Raw genomic sequence first — 24,876 nt, 5'->3', positions numbered from 1 at the left:
CTCTCTCATCGATGTTTCTAACTCTCTATCCCTCTCCCTTCCTCTCTGTAAAAAATCAATAAAATATTTTTTTAAAAAAAAAGAATAAAATCCTGCCATCTGCAACAACAGGGATAGACCTGGAGGGTATCATGCTGAGTGAAATAAGTCAGACAAATTCCACATGACTTCACTTTGGTGGAATCCACAAAACAAAATAAACAAATAAGCAGAACAGAAACAGACTCCTAGGTACAGAGAACATTTTGACACTTGCCAGAGAGGGGAAGAGATTTGGGAGGGTGGCAAAAATGGTGAAGGAATTTGGAAGTACAAATTGATAGCTACAGAATAATCAGGAGATGTAGAATATGGCATAGGGAATATAGTCAATAATATTGTAATAACTATGTATGGTGTCAAATGGGTACTAGGTTTATCGGGGTGATGACTTCACCTATATATATAAAACCCTAATATGCAAATAGACCGAATGGCAGAACAACTGAACAAGTGAACAGCCGGTCACTATGATGTGTGCTGACCACCAGGGGGTGCGCGCAGAACATGGTGGGTGTTGGCAGCAGGTGGCAGAGCACGGAACATGGCGGGCATCGGCCACGGCGGAATGGTGGAGCAGGTGAGAGGGGGCACCAGACCAAGGTGGGGTTCCAGAGTCACCACTTGCACCCGCTGCCGGCACCTGGTGCCAGCCCCAATCACCCAGCGTCTTCAGCAGGTACAAGCTGGCGGCTGCCAGCCCCGATCGCCCCTCAGGGCTTCTCCATCTCCCCCTGGTCCTGAGAGGTGATTGGGGCCAACAGCTGCCTCTTGCACCTGCTGCCGGTGATGGCCCTGTTCGCATCCACTGCCAGCGCCAGCCCCGCTTTCACCCGCAGCCGGCACCTGGTGCTGGTCCCAATCACTCGGCGCCGTCAGCAGGTGTGAGTGGCAGCTGATGGCCCCGATCACCCCTGAGGGCTTCTCCACTTCCCCCTGCTCCTGAGGGGTGATCGGGGCAGCAGCCGCCGCTCACACCTGTTGACGGCACTGGCCCCGCTCTCACCGACTGCTGACGCTGGCCCCGCTCTCACCCACTGCTGGCGCCAGCCCCAATCACTCCGTGCCATCAGCAGGTGCGAGCAGGGCTGGTGCCATCAGCATGTGGGAGCAGATGCAGCAGGAGCAGGGCTGCTGGCAGAGAGGAAACCAGAGGCCGCAGCGAGAGCGGCCGGGCGGGGGCACAGAGGATGGGCCGAGACCCATCCGTGCCAACCACAGGCTGGCGACGCACAATTCCTTTCACGGTGCATGAATTCATGCACTGGGCCACTAGTAAATTATATAAATGTCTAATCATGGGTTGTACACCTGAAGTTAATATAATATTGTATGTCAACTGTAATTGAAAAGTTAAATTATATATGAGGATGACAGATACTATAGCATAGTGGTTAAAATTGAAGGCTCTGAAGTCAGAGAAGTTTGAAGTACAAATCCCACTCCATCGCTTCTAGCTAATCCTCAGTATTCTCACCTGTAAAATGGAGATGCCAGTAGTACATGCATCTTCACTGTAAGTCTTCTCCTTAACATTTTCCCAGTAGAATGCCTACAGGTTTTCAGCACCCAAACTCTGTATAATGTTTTTGGCTGATATTTATATAAATTATAAACATATATTTCTAAATATATATTATCTATAATAAATGCTATATTCATATATCATTTATATTTACAATTGCAAAACTCAGTGGGATTTTAAGAAAATGAAGTGTGAACAAAGTCTCATGTTATATTCGAAACACAACAAATTGGTTGGCTGTCAGAGCCATGGGGAGATGTTCTGTGGAATGTCATCTGGGAGGCTCTGCCACAAGTGAGCCATCACAGGGTTACTGAATGCAGAACAACTGCTTGGTAGCAATAAGATAACTGTTGGGTGATCAGGAAGCCATGCTCTAAGGATTTATATCCTGATGTGATTGTGTTTTATAACATAGGCTTTTCACTGAGCTTTAATTATTCTGAGGAAATTAATTCGGTGTTTGTGACTGAAGTGCTGTGCACTGTAATTGTTTCCTATTGGAAACAAAAGGAAGTAGACTCCTAATCAGCCTTTTTTGTGGTTGTTAATCCTCATCTGAGGATATTTTTTTCCATTGATTTTTAGAGAGAATGGAAGGGAGGGTGGGAGAGAGATATATATTGACTGCCTTCCACACGTGTCCAACCTGGCCGGGGATCAAACCTACAACCCATGTACATGCCCTTCACTGGGAATCAAACCCATGCCCCTTTGGTGCGTGGGCCTACACTATAACCACTGAGCAATACTGGCCAGAGCCATAAGCAGCATTTTAAAATGCAGAGCATGTGATTTGCAGGAACTGGTCACTGACATATGGAGACGCCCAGGCTAACTCGCAGGGTCGTTCTGAAGAATACATGAACTATAGTTCTCAGCAGGGAGACATACATGCACACTTCACATACATGCGTGGGCACACACACAACCGTTATGAAATGCTAGCCCGTACAGAGTCTTACATCCACGTGCCAGGCCTGGGGCTAACTGCGTAGTAGCTAAGAACACAAATTCCGGGCTTGTGTATTCTGCCACTGCTCATGATCTCAGATGAGTTTTTAAACTCTCTACACCTTCATGTCCTCATCTGAAACATGGGTATAACAGTATCAACCTCACATGGTTGTTTGAGGATCAAACGAATTAATAATGGAAAGTGGCTGGCACACTGGGAATGCTATTTAAGTGCCCATGCTTACTGCCAACGTGACTTCTGCGCCTGTTGTTTTGTTGACTCCTTCAGTGAGAAAAGGCAAGCAGCGGCTGCCTCCCTGAGTCCTGACTCCACTGAAGGTACAGCACTGGTAGCTGTCATGGTCCCCAGGGGCCAGGACCCCGACGCTGTCCCCCTGTGCCCTCAGAGCCAGCTCACAGAGACTGTCATGGCATGCTTCCTCAATAGTGAATACTTCTCCTGAGCAAAATTGACAAAAGAAATGTGAGAATCTCAATCCCGGTGGCAAATTGCCTGCCTCCAGGTAGAAGGCCTGGTGAGTTTAGGTGGCCCACGCCCCACAGTCACACACAGAGGGGCCCTCCGTGGGGAGGTCGTTCCCTCCCCGTTCTGTTTCCATGCCTCTGGTCTGGTCAGGAGGGCCTCTTTGTTTGATGCTCAAGGGCTTTTATCATCTTTTTCTCATTTGCTCTTCTCTCTTTTGTTTGACCTGGGAGGTCAAACATAAAGCTCAGAGTATCTGGCTACAATTTGGTGACACCTCTTTTATTTCCATGGTTCTCATTTTCACACTTATGTTCTCTGTATGGCAAGTGATACTGACTTTCTATTTTAATAATCACATTATCTAAATGTAAAAAAAAAAAATGAGTCCGATAAAATGAAATAAGATTAAGTGAACAATAGCACAGATGATAAGTGGAGTTGGTACAAGCATGCAGTTGGCATCTAATGACCTATTGATGGTAATGGCTAAGTTTATTGAGAAATTACTATGTGCCAGGTGATGTTCTGCTTTACATGGATTAATTTATTTAACAGTAAGACAAGACAAAAAACAACAACACAACAACTATGAGGTAGAAGCAATCGTTATCTCTGTTTTGCAGATTAGTGAATAGAGGAGAGGACTGAGAAAACTGCCCAGATTGATCCAGGGCAGAAGGTAGCAGAGCCAAACTTTGAATTTGGCAGTCTGGCTCCAGCACGTATATATTTAACTGCTCTGAGAAGTTTGGCCAATGAACGAAAGGGAGTGATCCAGGGCAGAAGGTAGCAGAGCCAAACTTTGAACTTGGCAATCTGGCTCCAGCACATATATATTTTTAACTGCTCTGTGAAGTTTGGCCAATGAACAAAAGGGAGAAAGGTCTTTGGGGCAGGCTGAGATAGGCAGCACATGTGATTTAAATATGCCCCAAAACTGCACCATCTCTAATTCTAATTGTCAGGGCCCAGTTACAATGGAGTGAGTCCAGCAAGTTCAATGGCGAGACTCATTTGGCTCTGGTCCTTTCTGGGGATGAAATGTTTGTTCCTTTGACAACTGTAGGGCACCCAAACTGATGTGGGGATAAACCGTTGAGTCTATTTGCAACATGGCTATGGATTGGCAGAGGCTACTTGATGTGCTTTTGGGAAACACACGAATCTCTATATATAAAAGCCTAAGCAACAAGCCGACTGGCCAGTAGCTATGATGCGCACTGACCACCAGGGGGCAGACGCTCAACGCAGGAGCAGAAACCACAAGCATGGAAACATGGAACAGACTGCTGAATCTCAGAGGGAAGGGGGGAGGGAGGGCAGGAAGAGATTAACCAAAGATCTTATATGCATACTAGAGGCCCGGTGCATGGATGTGTGCACTGGTGGGGTCCCTCGGCCTAGCTTTCAGGGATCAGGCTAAAAACCGGCTCTCCGACACCCCCCAAGGGGTCCTGGATTGCAAGAGGGTGCAGGCCAGGCCGAGGGAGCCCACTGGTGCATGAATCCGTGCACCAGGCCTCTAGTCCTATATAGTAATCCTATATAATAAAAGGCTAATATGCAAATCAACCGAATGGCAGAATGACTGGTCGCTATGACGCACACTGACCACCAGGGGGCAGACGCTTAACGCAAGAGCGGGCCTAAGCCATCAGTCCGACATCCCATGAGGGCTTCCGGATTGCGAGAGGGTGCAGGCTGGGCTGAGGGACAACCCCGAGTGCACGGGTTTTGTGCATGGGGCCTCTAGTTATCATATAAAACCACAGCCACATTTAATCTAACGTAGTTTGTTATGAAGACCTTTGTCTGGAATACACTGACCACCAGGGGGCAGACGCTTAATGCAGGAGCGGTCCTAAGCCATCAGTCCGACATCCCACGAGGGCTTCCGGATTGCGAGAGGGTGCAGGCCGGGCTGAGGGACAACCCCGAATGCATGGTTTTGTGCATGGGGCCTCTCGTTATCATATAAAACCACAGACACATTTAATCTAACGTGGTTTGTTATGAAGGCCTTTGTCTGGAATATTTTGGAAAACACCACACATATTTGCCAATCTTTACTATTTATCTATGAAATTGCAAACCAACAACTCGGGCCTCCAGCAACCTAGTGAGTACTATTTTAACTCTCAGGCATTTAAGCTCCTTATCTTACACAGGTGGAGGCACACAAGGACCGTGGCGCTAAGCCAGGCTGATTCTTTTTCCAGCAGGGAAAACTGGGGTTCAGACAGCAAACACAGCCTGCCTTGATCCCACAGAGAGTGACTGCTCACCTTGATCATTATTTACTTAAACAGCCAAATCACTGCCACCTTCACAGCCAGCACTCATTAGGTGCTCACTACATGCCGAACACCATGCTGGGCCCGCTGCATGGACGGGACCCTCACCATCATGCAGTGAGCAAGGACTGCTGCTCTCCTGTTTACAGACCAAGAACCTGGAGCTCAGAGAAATGCGGGCGCTTGCCCCAGTCACACTGCTGGGAGCGGTGGTGCCCAGATACCCACTCTGCCACATCCCGGAGCCTGCTACACTCTTTGCCATCACACCACTCTCCCTCCCACCTCACTTACACTGGACGTCTATAGCCGAAGCCACCATGACCCATCACTCGCGCACAATGAAGCCCCCACACAATTGAATATCTTTAATTTCCCCTTAGCAACAAATGTCCCTGATGAGAATAACCGACTCGAGTTCACAGTAATTACGTGCAGACAATCGGGAATGAATAGAGTTGCCATTTGAAAAGCTTTCCTCTCCCTTTGTCTCTGCGGGTGCACCCCCATTCATAACCGGGTGCCGGCAAGCCCCTTCTCTTTGTGCAACTTCGCCCAAATGATACCTTTGTGATACTCAGCAGAAATCGCTTCCACAGTCCCCTCATTAAGGAAACGAAGCAGATGAACAGTGTAATTATGGATTCCATTTTTAGCGGAACAAAGATGTACGTCTCTCAGCTCAGGGTCTTTAGCTAGGGAGGGAATAGTACGTTCAAAATGAAGAGACCTTGTCAGTCAATGTAGTTATGTGCTCAGAACCCTCCTCTCCTTACACTGAGTCTAAGAATTACATTTAACAAAGATATCCATACGATAGCAGCTCCACAGTGGAGTTTATTCACCCTCATTTGATTCGGTTTCTTCAGCTCTAAAATGGAAGTCACAGCCATGCCCAGCAGAGGGCTTTAGGCCTGAATGCGACAGTTCATGAGCAGCAGCCAAGGTGGCCAGGGGGCTCGCTCCACTGTCTGGCAGAGGTGGCAGGTCTTGGGTGAGGTCTGAGCCCATTCTCTCTTAGCTGTCTGACTTGGGTGTCTCAGAAAGGCTCAGGGACAGATCTAGCAGCCCCCACCTCTCAGGTAAGCTGAAGGGTCTGAAGGTAACCTGGTGCCAGCATTCTGCAAACGGAACAGCACTACACATGAGCACAACATGCATCCACAGTGTGATTACTGGACAAGGACTTTATCTAGAGTTTGTGGGGAAAGGTCTCATGGTGTGGCAATGGAGTGAGGTAACTTGGAATTATTTATTAAGGACCTTTTTATAAAGCTTCCTGAAACAGATGCAGAGAGCTGAAGCATTGCTATATTCCTCTGAGCTGAAATGCTGCCCACTGTTGATACTGGTGCACAGAGAAGCAGGGGAGAGGGGAGGTGAGATTTCAGACAGGGAACCTGCACACGTTTCTGTAAGCATCATGAGTTCAAAGCCCGCCGCCCCCTACCCTACACCCCACCCCTTGGTCTACGCTAGGGTTTCTCAACAGTGGCAGCACAGCAGTCCCCCCTTATCTGTGATTTCAGTTACCCACGGTCAACCACAGTCCAAAGATATTAAATGAAAAATTCCAGAAATAAACAATTTGTGAGTTTTAACTTGCTCAGCATTCTGAGCAGTGTGATAAAATCTCACACAGCTCCATTTCATCTCACCTGAGACACGAATCACCCCTTTGTCAGGTGTGTCCATGCTGTATATGCTACAGCCCATCAGCCATTAGTAGCCATCTTGGTATCAGGGAGAGAGACCACATTCACATAACTTTTATTATAGTATATTGTTATAATTATTCTCTCTTATTGTTAGCTATTGTTATTAATCTCTTAACGTGCCTAATTTATGAATTAAACTTTATCATAGTTATGTATGTATAGGAAAAACATAGGATATATAGGGTTTGGAACTATCCATGCTTTCAGGCATCCATTGGGGGTTTCAGAATATATCCCTTACAGATAAGGGGGGACTGCTCTATTGACATTTTCAATAATTCTTTGTTGTCAGCAGTTGTGTGCTGTAGGAGAACGCTTAGCGGCATCCCTGACCTCTACCCACTAGATGTCAGTAGCACCCCCATCCCGTTGCCACAACCAAAAATGTCTCCAGATGTTGCAATGACCCGTGGGAGGCGAAATCCCTCCCAAATGACTGGTACTCAGCAGAGACTCAAAAACTAATCGTCAGATTTGAAGGACCAGACCAGAGCCTGGGCTGATGCCTGTGGTGGCAGGCGTGGGGCAGGAAATCGCGCCAGGGGAGGATGGGGAAGTGGGAATGGAGGCTGGCACGAGGAAGGAACACATCCTCCTCCTCACCTTGAAGCCCCACAGCAGGCAGGCACACGGTGTGAGGAGGCGCGCCAAACATAAACCACAGAAGACAACAGCCCGTTGCCCTCAGCACTGAGCACACTCCCTAGCCAGGCCCCTTGGCCAAAACGCTCACCACCCCCCAGAACATGAGGACCACCCGTCGCCCATGCCCACCTGCCATTCTTGCAGACACCACCCTTTCATTCATCTCCCACAACCACATCATGTCTCCTGTTGTCTGTTGGCCAACGGGGAAATCAAAGCCTAAAGAGACCACGTGACTCACCCAGAACCTCGCAGCCAGCGAGTGGAACAGGAAGGTTCCTGACTCGGAAACCACAGTCCCTGCACTCGGGTGAAGCCGCCTCCAGAGCCAGGGCTGGTGGGGCGGGCTGGTGGGGCGGGCTGGTGGGGAGCTGGTGGTCTGTCTCTAGGCTCCGGTGCACCAGAGATTGCAGCCCTTTAACTAACTTGCACCCGTTCTCTTAGCCTCCATTGATCTGCCTTTTCTCTCTCTTAATCTCATTTATCTTTATTTTTACCACAAGTAGTAAAATTGTGGAAAAGCTAGTCAAATGCGAAAATAAAATTTTAAAAAAGATAACAAGCACCCATTTAGTAGGTTTCTTCTCATCTCTCTTTCCCAAATCATATACCATATTCTTTAAATGGAAAAAATGTAGGTACATTTTTCTTTGGGGGTGCATGAGTCTCCTCCTTTTAATTCATATCTTGGTCTCTGCTCATTGGCTCGCCATTGGCATCCTGATTGTTGGTCCTATTTAACGCTACACTCTCCTCTCCCACCACTGAATGCTTTGGAGGGGGGGTATATACAGTTTTTCTATATTATTTTTTTCTTGTTATATTAATTAATTTCATGAGCATTTTCAAACCTGGTAAAAATTTTCAGGAGCAGGATCTTTTAAAAAGGTTTTTATGCCTTCCTGTGAATGAGTTGTAATTTAGCTTAAAATGTCCCATAGCCCTAGCTGGTTTGGCTCAGTGGGTAGAGTGTCCACCCTCAGATTGAAGAGTCCCGGGTACAATTCCAGTCAAAGGCACATGCCTTGGTTGCAGGCTCGATCCGTGGCCTTGGTCAGGGCCTGTGCGGGAGGCAACCAATTGATATGTCTCTCCCGTCCCTTTCATTCCCTCTAAAAATCAATGGAAAAATAGCCTCCAATGAGGATTAACAACAACAAAAAAAGGTCCCTATTGTTCATCATGTAAAGAGTTGCTGGTATTTGCAGTCCAAATTCCCTGCTGATGATCATCCTACATAGAATCCTTGGTTCCCATCTCAGTTTATTTCCTGAAGGCTAGGTCTGTAGAAGTGGGACTATGGGCACTCGCTGTCATTCGAAGATGGTACCAACCCGGCAGGAAGGGGCAAGGACCAAGCCCATGCCCAAAGTGTCATCAGACAGTGTGTGTGGATGAAGGCAGAGCATCTGGGCCTGGTCCACGGGGCTGTCAGCTTCCCAGGACAGAGCCGACCTGAACACATTTGGGTCACGTTCACTGTTATCCATGCTCGTGTATCCATGCATCGAACTCTGCATGTGTTGCTGCATCTCATACTCTAACAAGAACTTAGTGAGTTTCTGAATTTAGGAAAAATGGGCCTAAGTGTAATTTACAAAGCTATGATGACAGTGACTATAATGGTCATACCTGGCCAAAAATAAAAAAAGGGGGGGTATGTAGTAAGCAAAGATTGAGCACCAACTACGTATTTTTCTTACTGTGAGAAAACTGAGCCTTGCCCAGATCAGCTAGCTTGTCAAATGTCAGTCTTGGAGCCAGGACTCAATGCATACTGACCTAACTCCACAACTCATGACTATGAGAGCTTCTACTAATTACCACTCAAATCACTGAAGGTTTGGGGGCAGGAAAAGTTTTATGATTAGATTTCTATTTTATGAAGGTAATTGAAACAAAACAGAGCAGTTATCTCTCCATTCAGCCTGAGAAGGCACTGTGTCTGTCTCCCTCAGATTTCAGCACTGCCCAGCAGCTTCCTGATGACGTCACCTTGTAATGTATGACCTCTGTCTGTCTCCCTCAGATTTTAGCACTGCCCAGCAGCTTCCTGATAACGTCACCTGTGCAATGTATGACCTCTAAGCCTTAGTAAAGGACACAGGTCAAAGTGATTATTCAACATGGGCTGAATGAGGGTTGTGGAATTTTTGTCAGATTGGATGGCACTGCACTTAGCACAAAGGGTGCCTTTGCTGACAGAGCTCCAAACTCATCAGTTTGTCCTGAGTAGTTTCATGGGAGCACATCCCTGATGAAAAGCAGCCAGTGAACCCAGGGTTCATCACTCTGAGCTGGGAAGCCGACGCCAGTGGCTGCTTACCTTTAGCTGTCAGATCTGAGTGCCACCAACTGCAGAGGTTAAATTCCACCAGGAACCTAGAAGTGACAGAGAAGCCCAATGTTACTTGGCCATCCACACCCTGAATGGAAGAGCGACGTGCGTTTCCCAGCACTGCTCACCTGCTTGGAAAGAAGGGCATCGCAATCTGGAGATAGCGACATGGCTGGTTCAGTGACCGCCCCCCTTCCACTGGCTTTACCTCGTATGTGAAAGGCTATTTTATCACCAAAGCCAACCGAACCCTGGAGTCAGGTTTTCCTAGACTCGAGGACTCTGCTGAGAAATATTCTGCTTCCTCGGCGAAAGGGTTTCTAGCTGTAGTCTGAGTCCATATAAAAAGTCAACTTCTAAAGGGCTCCCCCTGCCCGGGTTCAGAAATACAAATAAAATATTCCATAACAGACTATGACCTGCAGCAATAAAGGAAGCTTTCAAAATTTATACTTCAATGCAAGCTTGTTCAGCCACGTGTGTGATGTGTGTGTGTGTATGTGAGACGTGTGTGTGAGACGTGTGTGTGAGACATGTGTGTGTGAGACGTGTGTGTGTGTGTGTGTGTGTGTGTGTGTGTAGGGACAGATGGGACAAATTTCTCTTTATGAAATTAGACCACAATGCACATTTTAAAAAATTGAAATTTCTCAAATGCTCATAAAGAATGCGAAAGTAATATAAATCCTCCTCCGAAATGAATGGACACAGACCATTTCTTTTTCAGGCACATGGCTAGTATCTCCAGCAACTTACTCTCAATAAAAGTCCCACTGGTATCTGTTATGGCATTTTCTGTCTCCTATGTACATGCAGAGCTTACTCCCTACTTAAATTATAAATTATTAAATGAATGTAGGTTACATGAAAGCAAGAGAGAAGATAATGTCTGTTCACCAAATGGCAAGAAGTCTGCCTAAGCCCACAGAGCTGGAACCCTAATGAGGAAAATGAGAATGGGAGAGTTTGGTGCAGTTTGAGGATCTGGCCTCCATGCCATCCATGGAACCCCTCCTCCTGTGAGATGCAGTGTTTCTGTAACGTGTCCATCATCTCATCTGGAAGTCAAGCCTTTCACCTCTGTGCCATTTCAGTCTGACCTGGGTCACCGATGCATCCGGCACCCTCCAAACAGGACGGCAATTTGACAGGGTCAACAATGAAATCACACCTGAGAAAAGCCTCCAGCCGTGGCCCCTGACTGCACCGGCCCCACCCTTGTATGTGGCAAGACATCCGAGTAGCACAGTGGACAGCCCTGGCAATTTGTTCTTCAGACCACAGCCCACCCAGGCTGCGTTAACGGCAGTCAGACATCTATGTTAAATTTAACAGTGACCACAATAAATAAATTTGGTTTGTGTATTGCAAGCTGTTAGTCTGCTAAACAATGATATAAGGGCATAAGCAGTGACCGTGAATAACTTAATACAAGATAATTTTTGGTCTCAGCTTTCGGTACTTCGAGGTTTTCAATGCGATTATCTCAAAGTATTATGGATCTAACGGTTATTGAAAGCATGAAGTAGAGTCTCCCAATTCACTTAATAATACACAAGAAAAGCAGTCATATTCTTTTAAATGTAGCAATTGTACTTACAAGACAAGTTCTGTCATTATCCATTTTACTGCAGCAAGGAAAGCATTATAAGGCTAAAGAGAAGAATTCAGGTCATTCAAAAAAAAAGTGTATCACACACAAAATTTGTAGTTTAACCTAAGGCTTTACATCAAGACAATGTTATTCTTTGAGAGAGATTGATATTATATCAGGTTAAGAACCAGTGGTGCTCTAGCTAAAAAAAAAAAAAAGAAAAGAAAATAGTATCCCAAAACTAACATTTTAAAACTTTGAACTCTCCTGTAGTGAGAGGTGATTTACGAGTAAAATAAACGTGATCTAATACAGGGGTTATCTCTGGGAGAAAGAAGGAAGTTCAGCAAAGGATGCTTAGACCTTTACCCTCTAGGGACTAATATTGCACAGCCTAATGCTGAGGTGCTGGGATCACAGAACTAATTTCAAATGTACGCGGCTGCTTCTCAGAAAAATGATTCCCCACTCGCCACCACTGTGTGTCATTCGTGGAAACAAGGAAAAATTGCATATAGTTGACTTTAATGCTGCCCATGATTTATGTAGGATTTAAGCTGCCTTTTCTCACACTTACATATTTGGACTTGAAAAAAAAAAGATAACCATATAAACATGTGATTTTATCCTTGCAGAAAATCCCCTTCCCTCTATAAAAGAAGGCATTGACAGCCTAATCTTTATTTCAGAATATTTTAATTAAAAAAAGCAGTTGGGTTGTTTACTCTGTGAAATTTCCTATGTGGATAATTCAATTTCCTGGATTCTGGAAAGTACCACGTCTCCCCGTCAGTCAGTTCTTTGTACCCAGGTATGTCAGATATGTGAGTGGTGGGCAGATTTGAAAGACAGGCAAAGACACTGGCAAAGCCTGGGCTCCAGATGGCAGGTCCGGAAAAATCTCAGAATCCTTTGTGGTTGCATTTAGATATCAGCGAATTGAAATTCCAAATCCCACTTTCCTAAGTGAGGTCTGCTTAATCCTCCCTTCTGAGCATTTTGATGATAAAGACTAGAACTAGGAATGGGGGGATTATCTGGTTTTACATAAAACAAGAACCAATTTATATACCCCAAACCATTCTTGAAACTTCCCTATTTCAAACCAACCAGGAAATAAACAGAACAACAACCACCTACTGGGGTTGCTCCCAGCCCACTCCGATTTCAGACAGCATCTCTTGCTCTGATTTGAGTGTCTCACTGTCATTTCCTGAATCGCAGGGCCCTCAGGATAAGGGTCAGATAAGGATAAGAACTATTAACTATTTCCTAAAACCAAATGCAACCCTGTAGTCCTGGGGATTTGCCATTACAATTCTTCGGGCTCAAAAAAATAATCATCTTTCTTTCGAAAGACCCAGGTTACCTGACCATGAGACAGTTCTGTCTTTGTACCTGCTGGGATGGATAGCGACCTTTCAGTGGTCCTGGTAGTGTGGTCCAGGAGGAGAGAAGGAAGAAAAGGATTAAGGAGGCTTTGGAGGAGGGGAGGGGCAGGCGCAGGGGCAGCTCACCCTGAGGCCAGGGGGAGGAACACTTGAGCATTTCCTACCAGACACTGGCTCAATGTAAGGGGAAAGGGATGGATTATGTAAATACGGGATTAAAACATTTAAATACACATTATCATTCAGAAGGGCAAAGCCATTGAGCTTTTAAGCCTAATGATGAAAACATATCTTGGGAACTTTCTAAGTCTGGAAATAGTCTTGCTAAGGTTAGGGAAGTTGAGTTTGGGAAGAAAGGTTGATTCTCACTGAAAAGCAGTGTTTTCAAAATGTCCAAATTTTAGTTCCTAGTGGCCTCTCGAAAATTCTCTAGCTTCGAATCATTTCCTGCTCCCTCAGTGTATGAGAACCATGTTAAATATTTAGTTTTTAAATAATCCCCGGGCAAGATTGTACATCTGCAAATGAGAAGGTGTGTATTTATATTTTAAAACCAAAATGACTCTTAAATTTTGTGCTTCAAACCAAATTTTAGGTTAATTTTTGGAATTTACAAAATAATAACATACAAGGGTTATGTTTATATACATATGCTAGACTATATTGAAGTATCTATATCTGGGTGTTGGGGTTTTTTTGTATGTGTGTTTTCAACTTATTGGTGGCCAACCTTACATTGCTTGCACATTATAAATTATATTTTAAAACTGGGAGTAGCCCTGGCCTGAGTGGCTCAGTTGGTTAGAGTATCATCCTGTGTACCAAAAGGTCATGGGTTTAATTCCTGGTCAGAACACATGCTGGGGTTTAGAGTTTGATCTCTGGTGGGAGTGTGTATGGGAAACAACTGATCGATATTCCTCACATTGATGTTCCTCTCTCTCTCTCTCTCTCTCCCCCGCCCCACCCCCTTTCTCTAAAGTCAATAAAAACATATTCTCTGGTGAGGGTTAAAAAAACAAACAAACAAACAAAAAACAATAAAAAAAAACAACAACTGGGAGTAAATTATAGCAGTTAATTTCCGGCAGTCAGAAAGCCATGTTCTAATGCTACAATAGCTATGTTGATTGATCCTCAACTGTGACATCAGCCATGGAAACAGCGCCAGGGAAATGATGTTGAAGGTCAGTGGCAGCATGATTAGGGGTGAGGATCTATTATCAAAATGTGAATTTGGCCCTGGCTATAGTGGCTCAGTGGTCAGAGTATCAGTCTACAGTTCAATTACCAGTCAAGGGCACTTACCTGGGTTTGATCCCCACCCCCACCCCCCACAGTTGGGGTGCCTGTGGGAGGCAACTGATCCATGTGTCTCTCCCACATCGATGTTTTTCTCTCTCTCTCTCCCTCCCTTCTACTCTCTCTAAAAATCAATGGAAAAAAAATGTCCTCTGGTGAGGATTAAAAGGGGAAAAAAGTGAATCTGTTCATAGGCTAACAGCTCTGTTACAAACCAAAAGGAAGATTTCTGTTGAACCAAACTAAATTCTCTTTTATATCATAAGAAAATCCTCAAAACTTTTCCCTTTTCCTACCCATCAAAAGGGGGCTGCTGCAGACATCGAAGACTTTAGATGTGTTTGTCATTCATATAATCACTAAATTTGGCTTTAAACATAAGTGACTTTGCTCAACCAGTAAAACCAGCAAATACTTTCACACATTGCTGGTTTGGAAAAGATAGCTTGATTACCCCAACGGAAAAGGTCTGCTGGGAGGGAGGCAGCCGGTGCAGCTGCTTGCTGGGTGACTGGCTGTACTTACATCCAGGAGGCCCCGGGCGGCGTCGCTGCTCTCCTTGTTGGCCCTGCACATGGCCTGGTAGTCATAGAGGGTGATTCTGCAGGAGAGAATGGAAAGGAGCTTTAGGAAGTGGGCAAACACAGGAACCACGTGATGCTGTGCTCGGCAAGGTGAACTGTCACTCATACTACGTCGGGGTAGCAGTGACAAACACCAATCAGTGTAGGCCTAGCAAGGACGACAGGACGGCGAAGGGGGCCTGGGTTGTGCCACCCACAATGTGCCTTTGGGGATATTGATTTTAAGATGTTTCTAAAGAAACAAAAGACTCAGAAAGAACCTCTGACCCGCCTTCTTCCTGCCCAGGGGAATTCAGATGGAAAGGCCGGCTTCAGGAAGGGCATCGGCATTCTCACCTCAGCCTGTGTGCATTGAGTAACAGACGGGAAGGACCCGGGCAACAGCCGTTCTGCAGGGGAGACCCTCTGTCCCCTTGTTTCTGGGTTGCCTAGCAGGGATTCGTTTGCCCTGTGTCCTCTCTCATCTTCCTGTCAATTACCCACCTCCCCTGGGAATTCACAGACCCCTGCCCCCTTCTTCACTGTAGAGAATGGCACATAAACCTCAACTGTCCAATGAGCTTTGGGTCACATTCTTATAGACCCCTGAATGTACATGCGCATAATACACTTTGGACAGTTTCTCCTGTGAATCTGCTTCTGTTCATTTAATCATTAGCCCAGCCAGAAGAACTTAGCAGGTGGAGGAAAGTTATATTTTTTCAGCCCTCCCCCCAGAAACATGGCAACTTCCAGGACTGGAGACACAGGCATGCTGCTCTTGCATAACCACAGAACCAGCTCAAAATGCTCCTCTCATATTTAATGAGATGTTGAGTTGCTTTTCAGAGACAACAGACCAAAAAGGCACATCATGCAGCCGAAAGCAAGCATAGAGGAGAGAACTTTGGCCTCCAGCTGCACCCCACGACCCCCAGCCCCCATCTCCCAAGAAACCAAAGGGCCAGGACATACTAGTAACCGCAACTTGAACACCAGAACTCCTTCAGAAGCAGAGGGTCTGTTGTCTAGGAACATCCCCTACTGATGCCCCTCACTAGAAGTGGCCAAGCTCCAAGGTCCACCAATTAAAACTTGCCCTCATACCCTTAAAAACCCACTCGGAACCCTGGAGTTCATGCTTCTGTTTTCCTGGGTGGCACCATTCATAATAAAACCGTCCATCTTTCTCCACTGCAATTCTCAGTGGTTAGTGTTTGCCCCTCCTAGTGCTGGGCGGACAAACTCATTTTGGTCTGTGACACTTGGAAATTGAAGAACACAGGGAATAAAGGTATTGGGGTGGTGAGGGGATAGGAGAACCCCCCACACTGATGGGACAGTCATTCTGGTTTGTCAAGGATGCTGTGTGTAAACCAGGATACCCCCCAGGAAATAGGCTGCTCTGAACTGCATTCTGAGCCCCGGATGGAATCCCCTTTGGCCATGTCTCCAAGGTGGAGTGGAGCTGGGAGGGGCCAGCTTGGATTAAGGAACATTGGGATCCTCTGTAGCTCTCAATCACTAGGGGACATGCCTGGACCAACACTTTGACAATGTGTTGGAAACCATCTGGCCCATTGGTTGTAATTCCCACCCCCTACCACCATGCTCTGAACTGCATTCTGAGCCCCGGATGGAATCCCCTTTGGCCATGTCTCCAAGGTGGAGTGGAGCTGGGAAGGGCCAGCTTGGATTAAGGAACATTGGGATCCTCTGTCACTCTCAATCACTAGGGGACATGCCTGGACCAACACCAGCCCAGCACTCTGACAATGTGTTGGAAACCATCTGGCCCCTTGATTGTAATTCCCACCCCCTACCACCTCCATAACAGTGAGTATATTCTTACTTTTGAAATCAGTGCTGTTTATGACATAAGAAAGTAGACATTTTTTTTCTCCATTGATGATAAAAGCATAGCTTTTGTCCCAATTATGACCTATACTCAGAAGTTCTACTTTACAATTGTTTCAGATGTTTTAATTTCCCAACAATTCTACCAAGTACAGGATAATGACGGTTTCTCGTAGCAAGTTAACTGCTATTAGATGGAGCAAACACCCTCTCCCCAAGGAGACGTGCAGCCCATCCTCCCCGCAGGCCCCCTCCCCCATGCCAGGCACCCCTCAGGAGCGACACTTAAAGTCCAGCCTGGGTTACACAGCAGCTGCCTGAGACACGTTAGCACTGCGATGCTACGTGAACGTCTACATAACTGCAAGGAATTCGCCCCACAGGAACCCCTTCCAAAGTAATGCAGTGCTTTACGAGGAGCATACTCAGTGCTGGCTGGCAGTGAGCGACCAGCCCCGTCTCTGGCTTGGGGAAGTCCCCAAACTTCTCACAGCCATCACCAGCGCCCTGAGGGTGACCAGCCACAGAATCGACTGTGGGCCACAGTGGACAACCCTAATGGGTCCCTGCCTGGCCCACCGTGCCACAGTCGGCAAACTCGCCCATGGGATTTCTACAGGATTTCGCAAGAATTACTGTTGGCTTCATCCTTCTCCTCGGCCCAACTGTCTGTACTTGGGCCGGAGCTGGGGTGAGAGGCAGCAGAGGTTGAGTGGAGCGTGTGAGGGCCTGGGCCTTGGTTTCAGGGGTTGCTTCTGCCATTTATCAGGAGTGGGATCTTGAGCAGGTTGCTTACCCTCTTCTGGGGCTTCATTTTCTCTTATAAAATGACTCACGGAGTTGTTCCAGGATTTAAATGATCAGGCACGAGGAAGTATACTGAAATGTGGTGACCTAGCCTGTTATGATCCTTATGACAGAAAGCCTATTTTTTTTTTGTTAGCATTTGGGCTCTTAAAACTCCTTTAGATGGAGTAAATACCTTCTGGTTCCCGAAGTCCCAAGTGACAGCAGTGTGACCTAATTGTTAAAATGCCAGCTTTGAAGTCAGTGACACCAGAGCTCAAATCTTAACTATCTACTTATTACAATGTTTTGTGTGTGTGTGACCTTTTTTTACCTTTCTGGTGCCTCAGTTTCCCCATCTGTAAAGGCTGAGAATCACGGCTGCCTTTCACGGTGGTCGTGGTGATTCACTGAGGTTACATGCGCTGCAATTAGCACAGTGCACGATACAGAGGAATCGTCCGGGAGAGGGCAGGGCTGCTGTGATGTACTTGCATGGTGTTCACTGCCATTATTAATTACTGGGGCTGGTGTTTAAAGCGATGGGAATTGACTCAGGCTTTTTCCAGCTGGTGGGAGGATGGACAGGCCTCCTCATTTTCTTAGTTCCTTGGCACACATGACAGGGTGTAAAATTCACACGTCACTGCAGTGCCAGGCACCCCAAGAAGCTGTGTGGGGTCATCAAGAGGTGACACAGGAACTTCTGCTCCTGGGCTTCTGAGCTGAGGGCTAGGAGAACAACAGCCAGTATCTTTTGAGCCACCGTGAGTGAGGTACTCTTCTAAACCCTGCAAGATAGATTCCTAACCAGCCCATTTCTCAGCGATGCAAGCCAAACCTCAGCCAGCCTAGCCACGTGCTGGGGTTCACCTACCTCACCTGTGGCAGGGCCAGAATTAGATGGGGCCCAGCTGTACCCAACTCGCTCTGCTCAGCAGCAGGCTCCGACAGGTTCCAGGAAATGCTTGGAATTCAGTCCTGTGCCCCATCCCAGAGTCTCTTTGGAATGTCACAGGAAGTGCTGCCCAAGATAAGGTCTCCTTACCAATGTCCAGAGTCAAATTTCAAACCCCAGCTGAGGGGCTGTGGTGGGGTCACTGGGCCAGGCCGGACCAGCTGGCCTGCCGGGGAGAGCCCTTGCCCTGGCAACCGCCCTGACAGGCAGATGGCAGGAAGCTCAGGGTTCTCCCGGGATCACTTTCAAAGGCCGTAGTTTACATGTCAGGGCCAAAGGCAATTGCTCCGAGGCAGCCTCCCAGCCAGGGTTCCCGCCTTTCATTTCTCCAGGCAGCTCTCTGGATCCTGGATCCCGTGGCCATCAAGGAGGTCACAAAACCAGCCTCCCCTGCCTTCTCCACACTTAGCCAGCTTTAACTAGATGTTACAGAAAGAGAGACTTCCAGATTATTACCCTTTTTGAAGTGATTCTGTTACTGTTTTAAATGACTCCATTTTGTGGCTACCTGTATCCTGTTCGGCTGATTATAGTTAAAGAACATGATAATTGCCTGCTTTCATTTGGCTCTAAAATAAGCCCGGAGCATTGGGCCCAGCCCAAGCGTGGTGCTGCTTTGCTGCCCTCAGCAGGGGAGTTCATCCTCAGACAGATAACATGCCTGAATCCCCATGACCTCACCGGCAGCCCCTTCAACCGCGGCCGGCAGCCCCAGACCTTATCACCAGCATCGCTGGGCTCCCAGCCGGGTTGCTTTGAAACTGTGACGGAAGGCAGATATGGTCTGTGAGGAAGAAACTCAAAGCCAGGCAAACAGCCTGGGCACCCAGTGCTCCGGCACCAGGTGAGCCTCAGACAACGGCCCACGGCCTTACGACTTGTTTTCAACTCCTTTGCTGATTCTGCTCTTTTCCAACTAGACAAACACCACGACCAAGAAAAATATTTCTTCTAGGAACTAGACGGTCGAGTTCCAAAGGCTCATGCTCAGCTACTTTAGGCTTGTTAGCAACTGGAGGAACTGGCATTTATGAAACACCTACTATGTGCCCAGGAGGCCAGGTACTTTACCTGTAATGACTCAGGGAGTTAGCTCACTTTGGCTAACTGGTTACCTAAACACCAATCTGGAATTAGCTTAATGTTTGCAAATACAGCCCTAAAAGCAGGACAGGGAGGCATTTGACACAGAGACCCGCCGTGGGGCGACTTTAAGCCATTCGGAATCTAAAGTTATGAGAAGCAAAGTGACTCACTAGGGTAGCGTGTGAAACGACGTATTCTTTGTCGAGCTGTGAAACATGTTCTCTGGGGCTGCTTTCGACTTACCAGTGGTGGGCATGGAGCAGGAACAGAGGGCGTTCTTAACAAAGGGGCTGGGCCACGGAAGCCTTCTTGCTCTTGACCTCTCTGAAAGCCAGGGGAGTGGGAAGCCCAGTCTTGTGATTCGAGGGCCAAACAGGTGCTCTGCCTGCTCCCCTCCTGGCAGCGGTCACCACGTCCTCAGAGCGCGCCCTGTCCTTGAGGACCAGCAGAGCACGGCCAACAGCAGAGGTGCTGAGTGTGCACAGCCGGCCCGCTGCCGTGAACGCTGGGACTGGAAATCACTAAAACAAATCTGGTGTGAGCACCTGTCATTAGCGGAGAATTAGCATCACGTGGCTGCATGGCCAGGTGCCCACGCTCAGGGAGCTGGCGTCACTCAGGGTCCAGTGCAGGACCCTGAGAGGGGGGCCCTGAGAAAAGCCTCACTCGTTCTACAGATTAAGCAGAGGGTCTATCAGCACCACGTGTTTTTCATTGGCAGGTGCTGATAATATTAAAAAAAAAAGTTGCAGATACTGATCACGTCAGCGTCTCACTCAGGTAATAAAAGCAGCAACACGAAGATATGAGCAATTACTTTCTGCATTCGCTCTGATGTCAGGGGCATGGTTATGTTTCATAGGCGAGGACGCGAGGCTCAGGAGGTGAGGTCACCGCTCCAAGGTTATTACAGCACTGCTAAGTGGGGCGGCTGGGATTTCGCTGTAGGTCTCTTGTTCTTTAAAGCTGAGCATTTAAACTGCTTCTCAAGCAAGGATCCTCACAGGATAACCTAAGGGTCTCATGTGAACAGGTCTCAGCCGAAGTGTCTAGCAAATGGGATGTCCACTTACTCCCAATTTCCAAGGCCACTTGTGAACATGCTGGTTGCCATTTGTTTACAATAGCAACTCTCAGCCCTGCCTTGCCCTTTACAATCACCTGGAAAAGGTAAAAAAAAAAAAAAAAAAAAGAAGTATATACATGCTGATGCCCAGGCACCACCCTTTCCCCCAAGATTTTATTGGTCAGGGCTAGGGACCTGGTATGAATTTTTTGTTTGTTTGTTTTTTAAACTTCCCAAAGAGTTCCCATATACAGCCAGGGTTGACAGCTATAACTTTTAGAATGGGACGCACCCACTTGCTAGTTATTTCTCCTGGGTTTGTTTTTCCTCCTCTTACAGGCAGGAACTGGAACTCATACAAGCCGGCAACTCCTCCCATGGCCGGGTACCAGTCTGGATATAGTTAGGGGTGTGTTATGAGGTGACCCGTGTCCCTCGGAAAGTATAAGTTGAAGTTCTAACCCCCAGTACCTGAGAATGAGGCTGCATTGGAGACAAGGTCTTAAGAGATGTGATTACATTAAAAGGAGGCCCTTGGGGTAGATTCTACTCTGATTTGACTGGAGTCCTTCTAAGACAGTGGTTCTCAACCTTGGCTGCACATTAGAATCACCTGGGAATCTTTTTAAAATCCTGATTTCTGGGCCTCATCCTCCGGAGATTCTGTTTCTTTGTTATGGGGTGGGGCCACAACATTAGTAACAAAGAAACAGAATTTCCGGAGGATGAGGCCCCGAAATCAGGATTTTAAAAAGATTCCCAGGTGATTCTAATGTGCAGCCAAGGTTGAGAAACACTGTTCTAAGAAGAGGAAATTTGGATATAAAGATCATCTTGTCCAGGACAGAGGCCTCAGGGGAAACCAGACCTGTTGACACATTAATATTGGACTTCCAGGCTCTGGAACTGTGAGAAAATAAATAGGCCACCCAATATTTTGTCATGGCAGCCCTAGCAGACTAATAGAGGTACATGCTTCACTCACCAACTAGATAGGTGCCACCAGCAGACCTCAAGGGAGGACCTCTAATCACCCTTGAGGGCAGCAGTGACTTGATAAACAAATGCGAGTCCCCCAGAGACAAGACCAGAGTGTCCTCTGAAATAACGTGGCCCCAGAGAGCCCACGAAGCCTCCAGAATTCTGGGTCAAAGGATAACATGCCTGGGGGCCCTGGAGGTGCACCCAGCCAGCAGTTCATTTGCCCATTCACCTGCCTCTTCCATGAAAATTAGCTTGGCTTGTTAAAGAGAAGGGGAAAATGGAATCATGATTAATCCCACAAAGAAAAGACTAAATTTCTTTTGCTTCTTTGAGTAAGAAATAGAAGGAAACAGCTGAATTGTGCTTGGGGAATGAGTTAATGCAAAGCCCATTTGAGGCTATAAACTTAGATGCTGGGGGAGCTTCCTTGGGCTCTGCCAAGTTCATGAAGCCATGTCTACATTTCACAGCAACTACACCACAGTAATGCCTGCGCTGCACTTAGCACGGTGTGTTGCTCATACCTGAGGCTTAGTACATCAGTACCCAGGAGTGTTGGTGTTGCCGTTAATACCATGAATGAAACCCAATAGGTGTTATTGAGTGATTCTGCTTTCATTGTCTGGGATCAAGCATCATGGACAGAAGAGCTAAGATGGTGGCTATGACCATTTGTGTTCAGGACTATGCTGGGCATGTGGGGTGTGGGGGAAACTAGAAGTTGTGAACACAGCCTCAACTCTGGAAGATTTTCAGAGTGGATATCACAGGAGGCCGGATGCAATATTTTAAAGGACTTGTGTGTTCTGCAGCAAATTGGGGCAGGCTGGCTGTGGCAGAGATGAACATAGTTTGCCAATATCCATTCACTTCTCTGTCAAGCTGAACTCTGACTTTTCAATATGCACATTTTCCAGGTTCCTGTGTAGCTAGGTGAGGTCATGAGATCAAGCAGATGTATTGTATGGGAGTAAATATTTTAATAAATACAACTTTAATTAATAAACAAAATATATTTATTAAAATAAATTTTAATAATGGTTTTTACTTGGCCTTTTGGACCTCCCTAAATCCTCCTTCTGCCAACTGAGAGTACAGATGTGATGGCTGGATCTCAGCAGCTATCTTGGACCATGAAGTAATCTTGAAATTAAAAGCCAACTTGGAGGACAGTAGAGAAGAAAAGATGTACTCATTCATCCATGATGACTACATGAAGCCCCCAAACTAGTATTTTCAGACTATCTTCACATAAAAGAGAAAAAGACTCCTATGTTCTTTAACTCCTTGGTATTTTGTAATTTCCTATCATTTCTAGTAGAACCAGCTACTAATTGATCCATTGGACTCCACGTTTGGTTGAGAAACGTTCTTTCACTATCTCCTGAAGCCAAACAAGCCTGAATGTGAATAACTATCACTGCAGAAAATACTTAGTCTGCTCCAGCGATGGGAAGGATAAGTAGTGATGAACCAACTATGGTTTAGAACAGGGGTGGGCAAACTTTTTGACTCGAGGGCCACAATGGGTTCTTAAACTGGACCGGAGGGCCGGAACAAAAGCATGGATGGGGTGTTTGTGTGAACTAATATAAATTCAAAGTAAACATCATTACATAAAAGGGTACGGTCTTTTTTTTTTTTTAGTTTTATTCATTTCAAATGGGCCGGATCCGGCCCACGGGCCGTAGTTTTCCCACGGCTGGTTTAGAATCTGGAATCCAAGAGACACGAGTTCAAACTCCACCTCCCTCCCTCACTGCTGTGCACGAACTTGGACAACTTACTAAAATGCTTGGAGCCTCTACATCCAGTTCCTCTTTTGTCAGGTGTATATAATGGTAGCAGTTATTTCATGGAATTGTTGTGGGATTAATTGAGGCAATGCTTGGAAATGCTGGAAGAATGGCTTGCCTGTAGATCAGTGGTTCTCAGCCTTGGCTGCACATTAGAATCACCTGGGAATCTTTTTAAAATCCTGATTTCTGGGCCTCATCCTCTGGAAATTCTGCTTCTTTGTTACTAATGTTGTGGCCCCACCCCATAACAAAGAAACAGAATTTCTGGAAAATGGGGCCCAGAAATCAGGATTTTAAAAAGATTCCCAGGTGATTCTAATGTGCAGCCAAGGTTGAGAACCACTGCTGTAGATAGTATTCAATGCATCAGACATGCTGTCATTCTGAGGAAGATGAGGGCAGCTATTGTTTTACTGTAATCAGGCATCCTCAAGCAGCAGCGTTAGGATGTTAAAGAGCGGTGCGTGGAAATCTCAGTCTCTGCACTCCAGAAGGCTTGGCCCAGAAACACAGTTGTCCAAGCCAATCTGTCTTCTTGTCCCTTCGACACCACCTTTGACAAAGCATACTTCTGTGGCCACAGTCAGGTCAACAGGAAGCCAAGAAGCCATTACATTCATTACATGAGTTGTTGAGTATCAGACATCAGCAGGGCAGTCGGCATTAAAGGAAAGCAGACGTCCAAACATAACAGACTGCTCTTTTCGCACTCTCTAGACTCCAAGGCCAGGGCATTTGCTGAATTGCAATGTAATTACCAAGGACAGGGAAAGCTCCCAAGTCACCGCCTGTCGCTGAGCTGGGGCAGCTCCATCATACAGAGACAGGGTAGACATGGTCCAAGCTTTGAATTCTACTTGATGGGTCACCTTTCTTGAAAGGCAACTGAAATAGCAGAAGGAGCCACCCAGGGGATTCTATACACGTCAACTCCATTAATGAATGTGAGGAGGACAAGGTGAGGAGGACATCCCCCGTGCCCCACAGGAAACGTATGAATGGTCTCATGAGGGTGAAAGCCTAGGCATGTTGCACCAAGGACATAAAACAAACAAAATAAAACAAAACAGAAAAGACACAGCCAAGAGAGATAGGAACCCAAGGCAAAAACAAAGTATTAAGCAAACAGTTTGTTTCTCCGTAAGCCAAAGGCCAGGTGTGCCCAACTGGCCTTTCCTTCCTCAAGCTTAATTAGATACACAAAGAACAAGGGAAGACCCCTTGGCAGAAACCACGAGAATGTTTGTTAAATGCATGCATTATTACATTTCAGTTCCATGTTGCTACAGAGAACACTCAAATGTAGTGAGTTAAAGTTGCCCAAATTCAAGCAGCTCTGAAGTGGGTAGCATCTAGACCAGGGGTACTCAAACTACGGCCCACGGGCCACATGCAAATACAAATATTGTATTTGTTCCCGTTTTGTTTTTTTACTTCAAAATAAGATATGTGCAGTGTGCATAAGAATTTGTTCATAGTTTTTTTTT

General features: G+C 46.5%; 1 protein-coding gene across 1 annotated transcript in view; it reads right to left on the bottom strand.

Annotated features, from left to right (window-relative positions):
- The window catches only part of LOC102239827 (voltage-dependent calcium channel subunit alpha-2/delta-3), a gene marked incomplete at its 5' end in the record, with an annotated part of 304,116 nt that overhangs the window by 54,686 nt on the left and 224,554 nt on the right, over window positions 1–24,876 (bottom strand). Inside the window, 3 exons of the mRNA XM_005868430.2 lie at window positions 9,992–10,047; window positions 11,604–11,656; window positions 14,816–14,891. Coding sequence (XP_005868492.1) covers window positions 9,992–10,047; window positions 11,604–11,656; window positions 14,816–14,891 — 185 coding nt within the window. The remainder of the gene's footprint in view (window positions 1–9,991; window positions 10,048–11,603; window positions 11,657–14,815; window positions 14,892–24,876) is intronic.

The sequence above is a fragment of the Myotis brandtii genome, unplaced genomic scaffold (genome assembly GCF_000412655.1).
Source record: "Myotis brandtii unplaced genomic scaffold, ASM41265v1 scaffold268, whole genome shotgun sequence".
NCBI lineage: Eukaryota > Metazoa > Chordata > Mammalia > Chiroptera > Vespertilionidae > Myotis > Myotis brandtii.
Note: the sequence above shows the minus strand (reverse complement) of the source record. Positions and strands in the feature narration are given on the sequence as shown.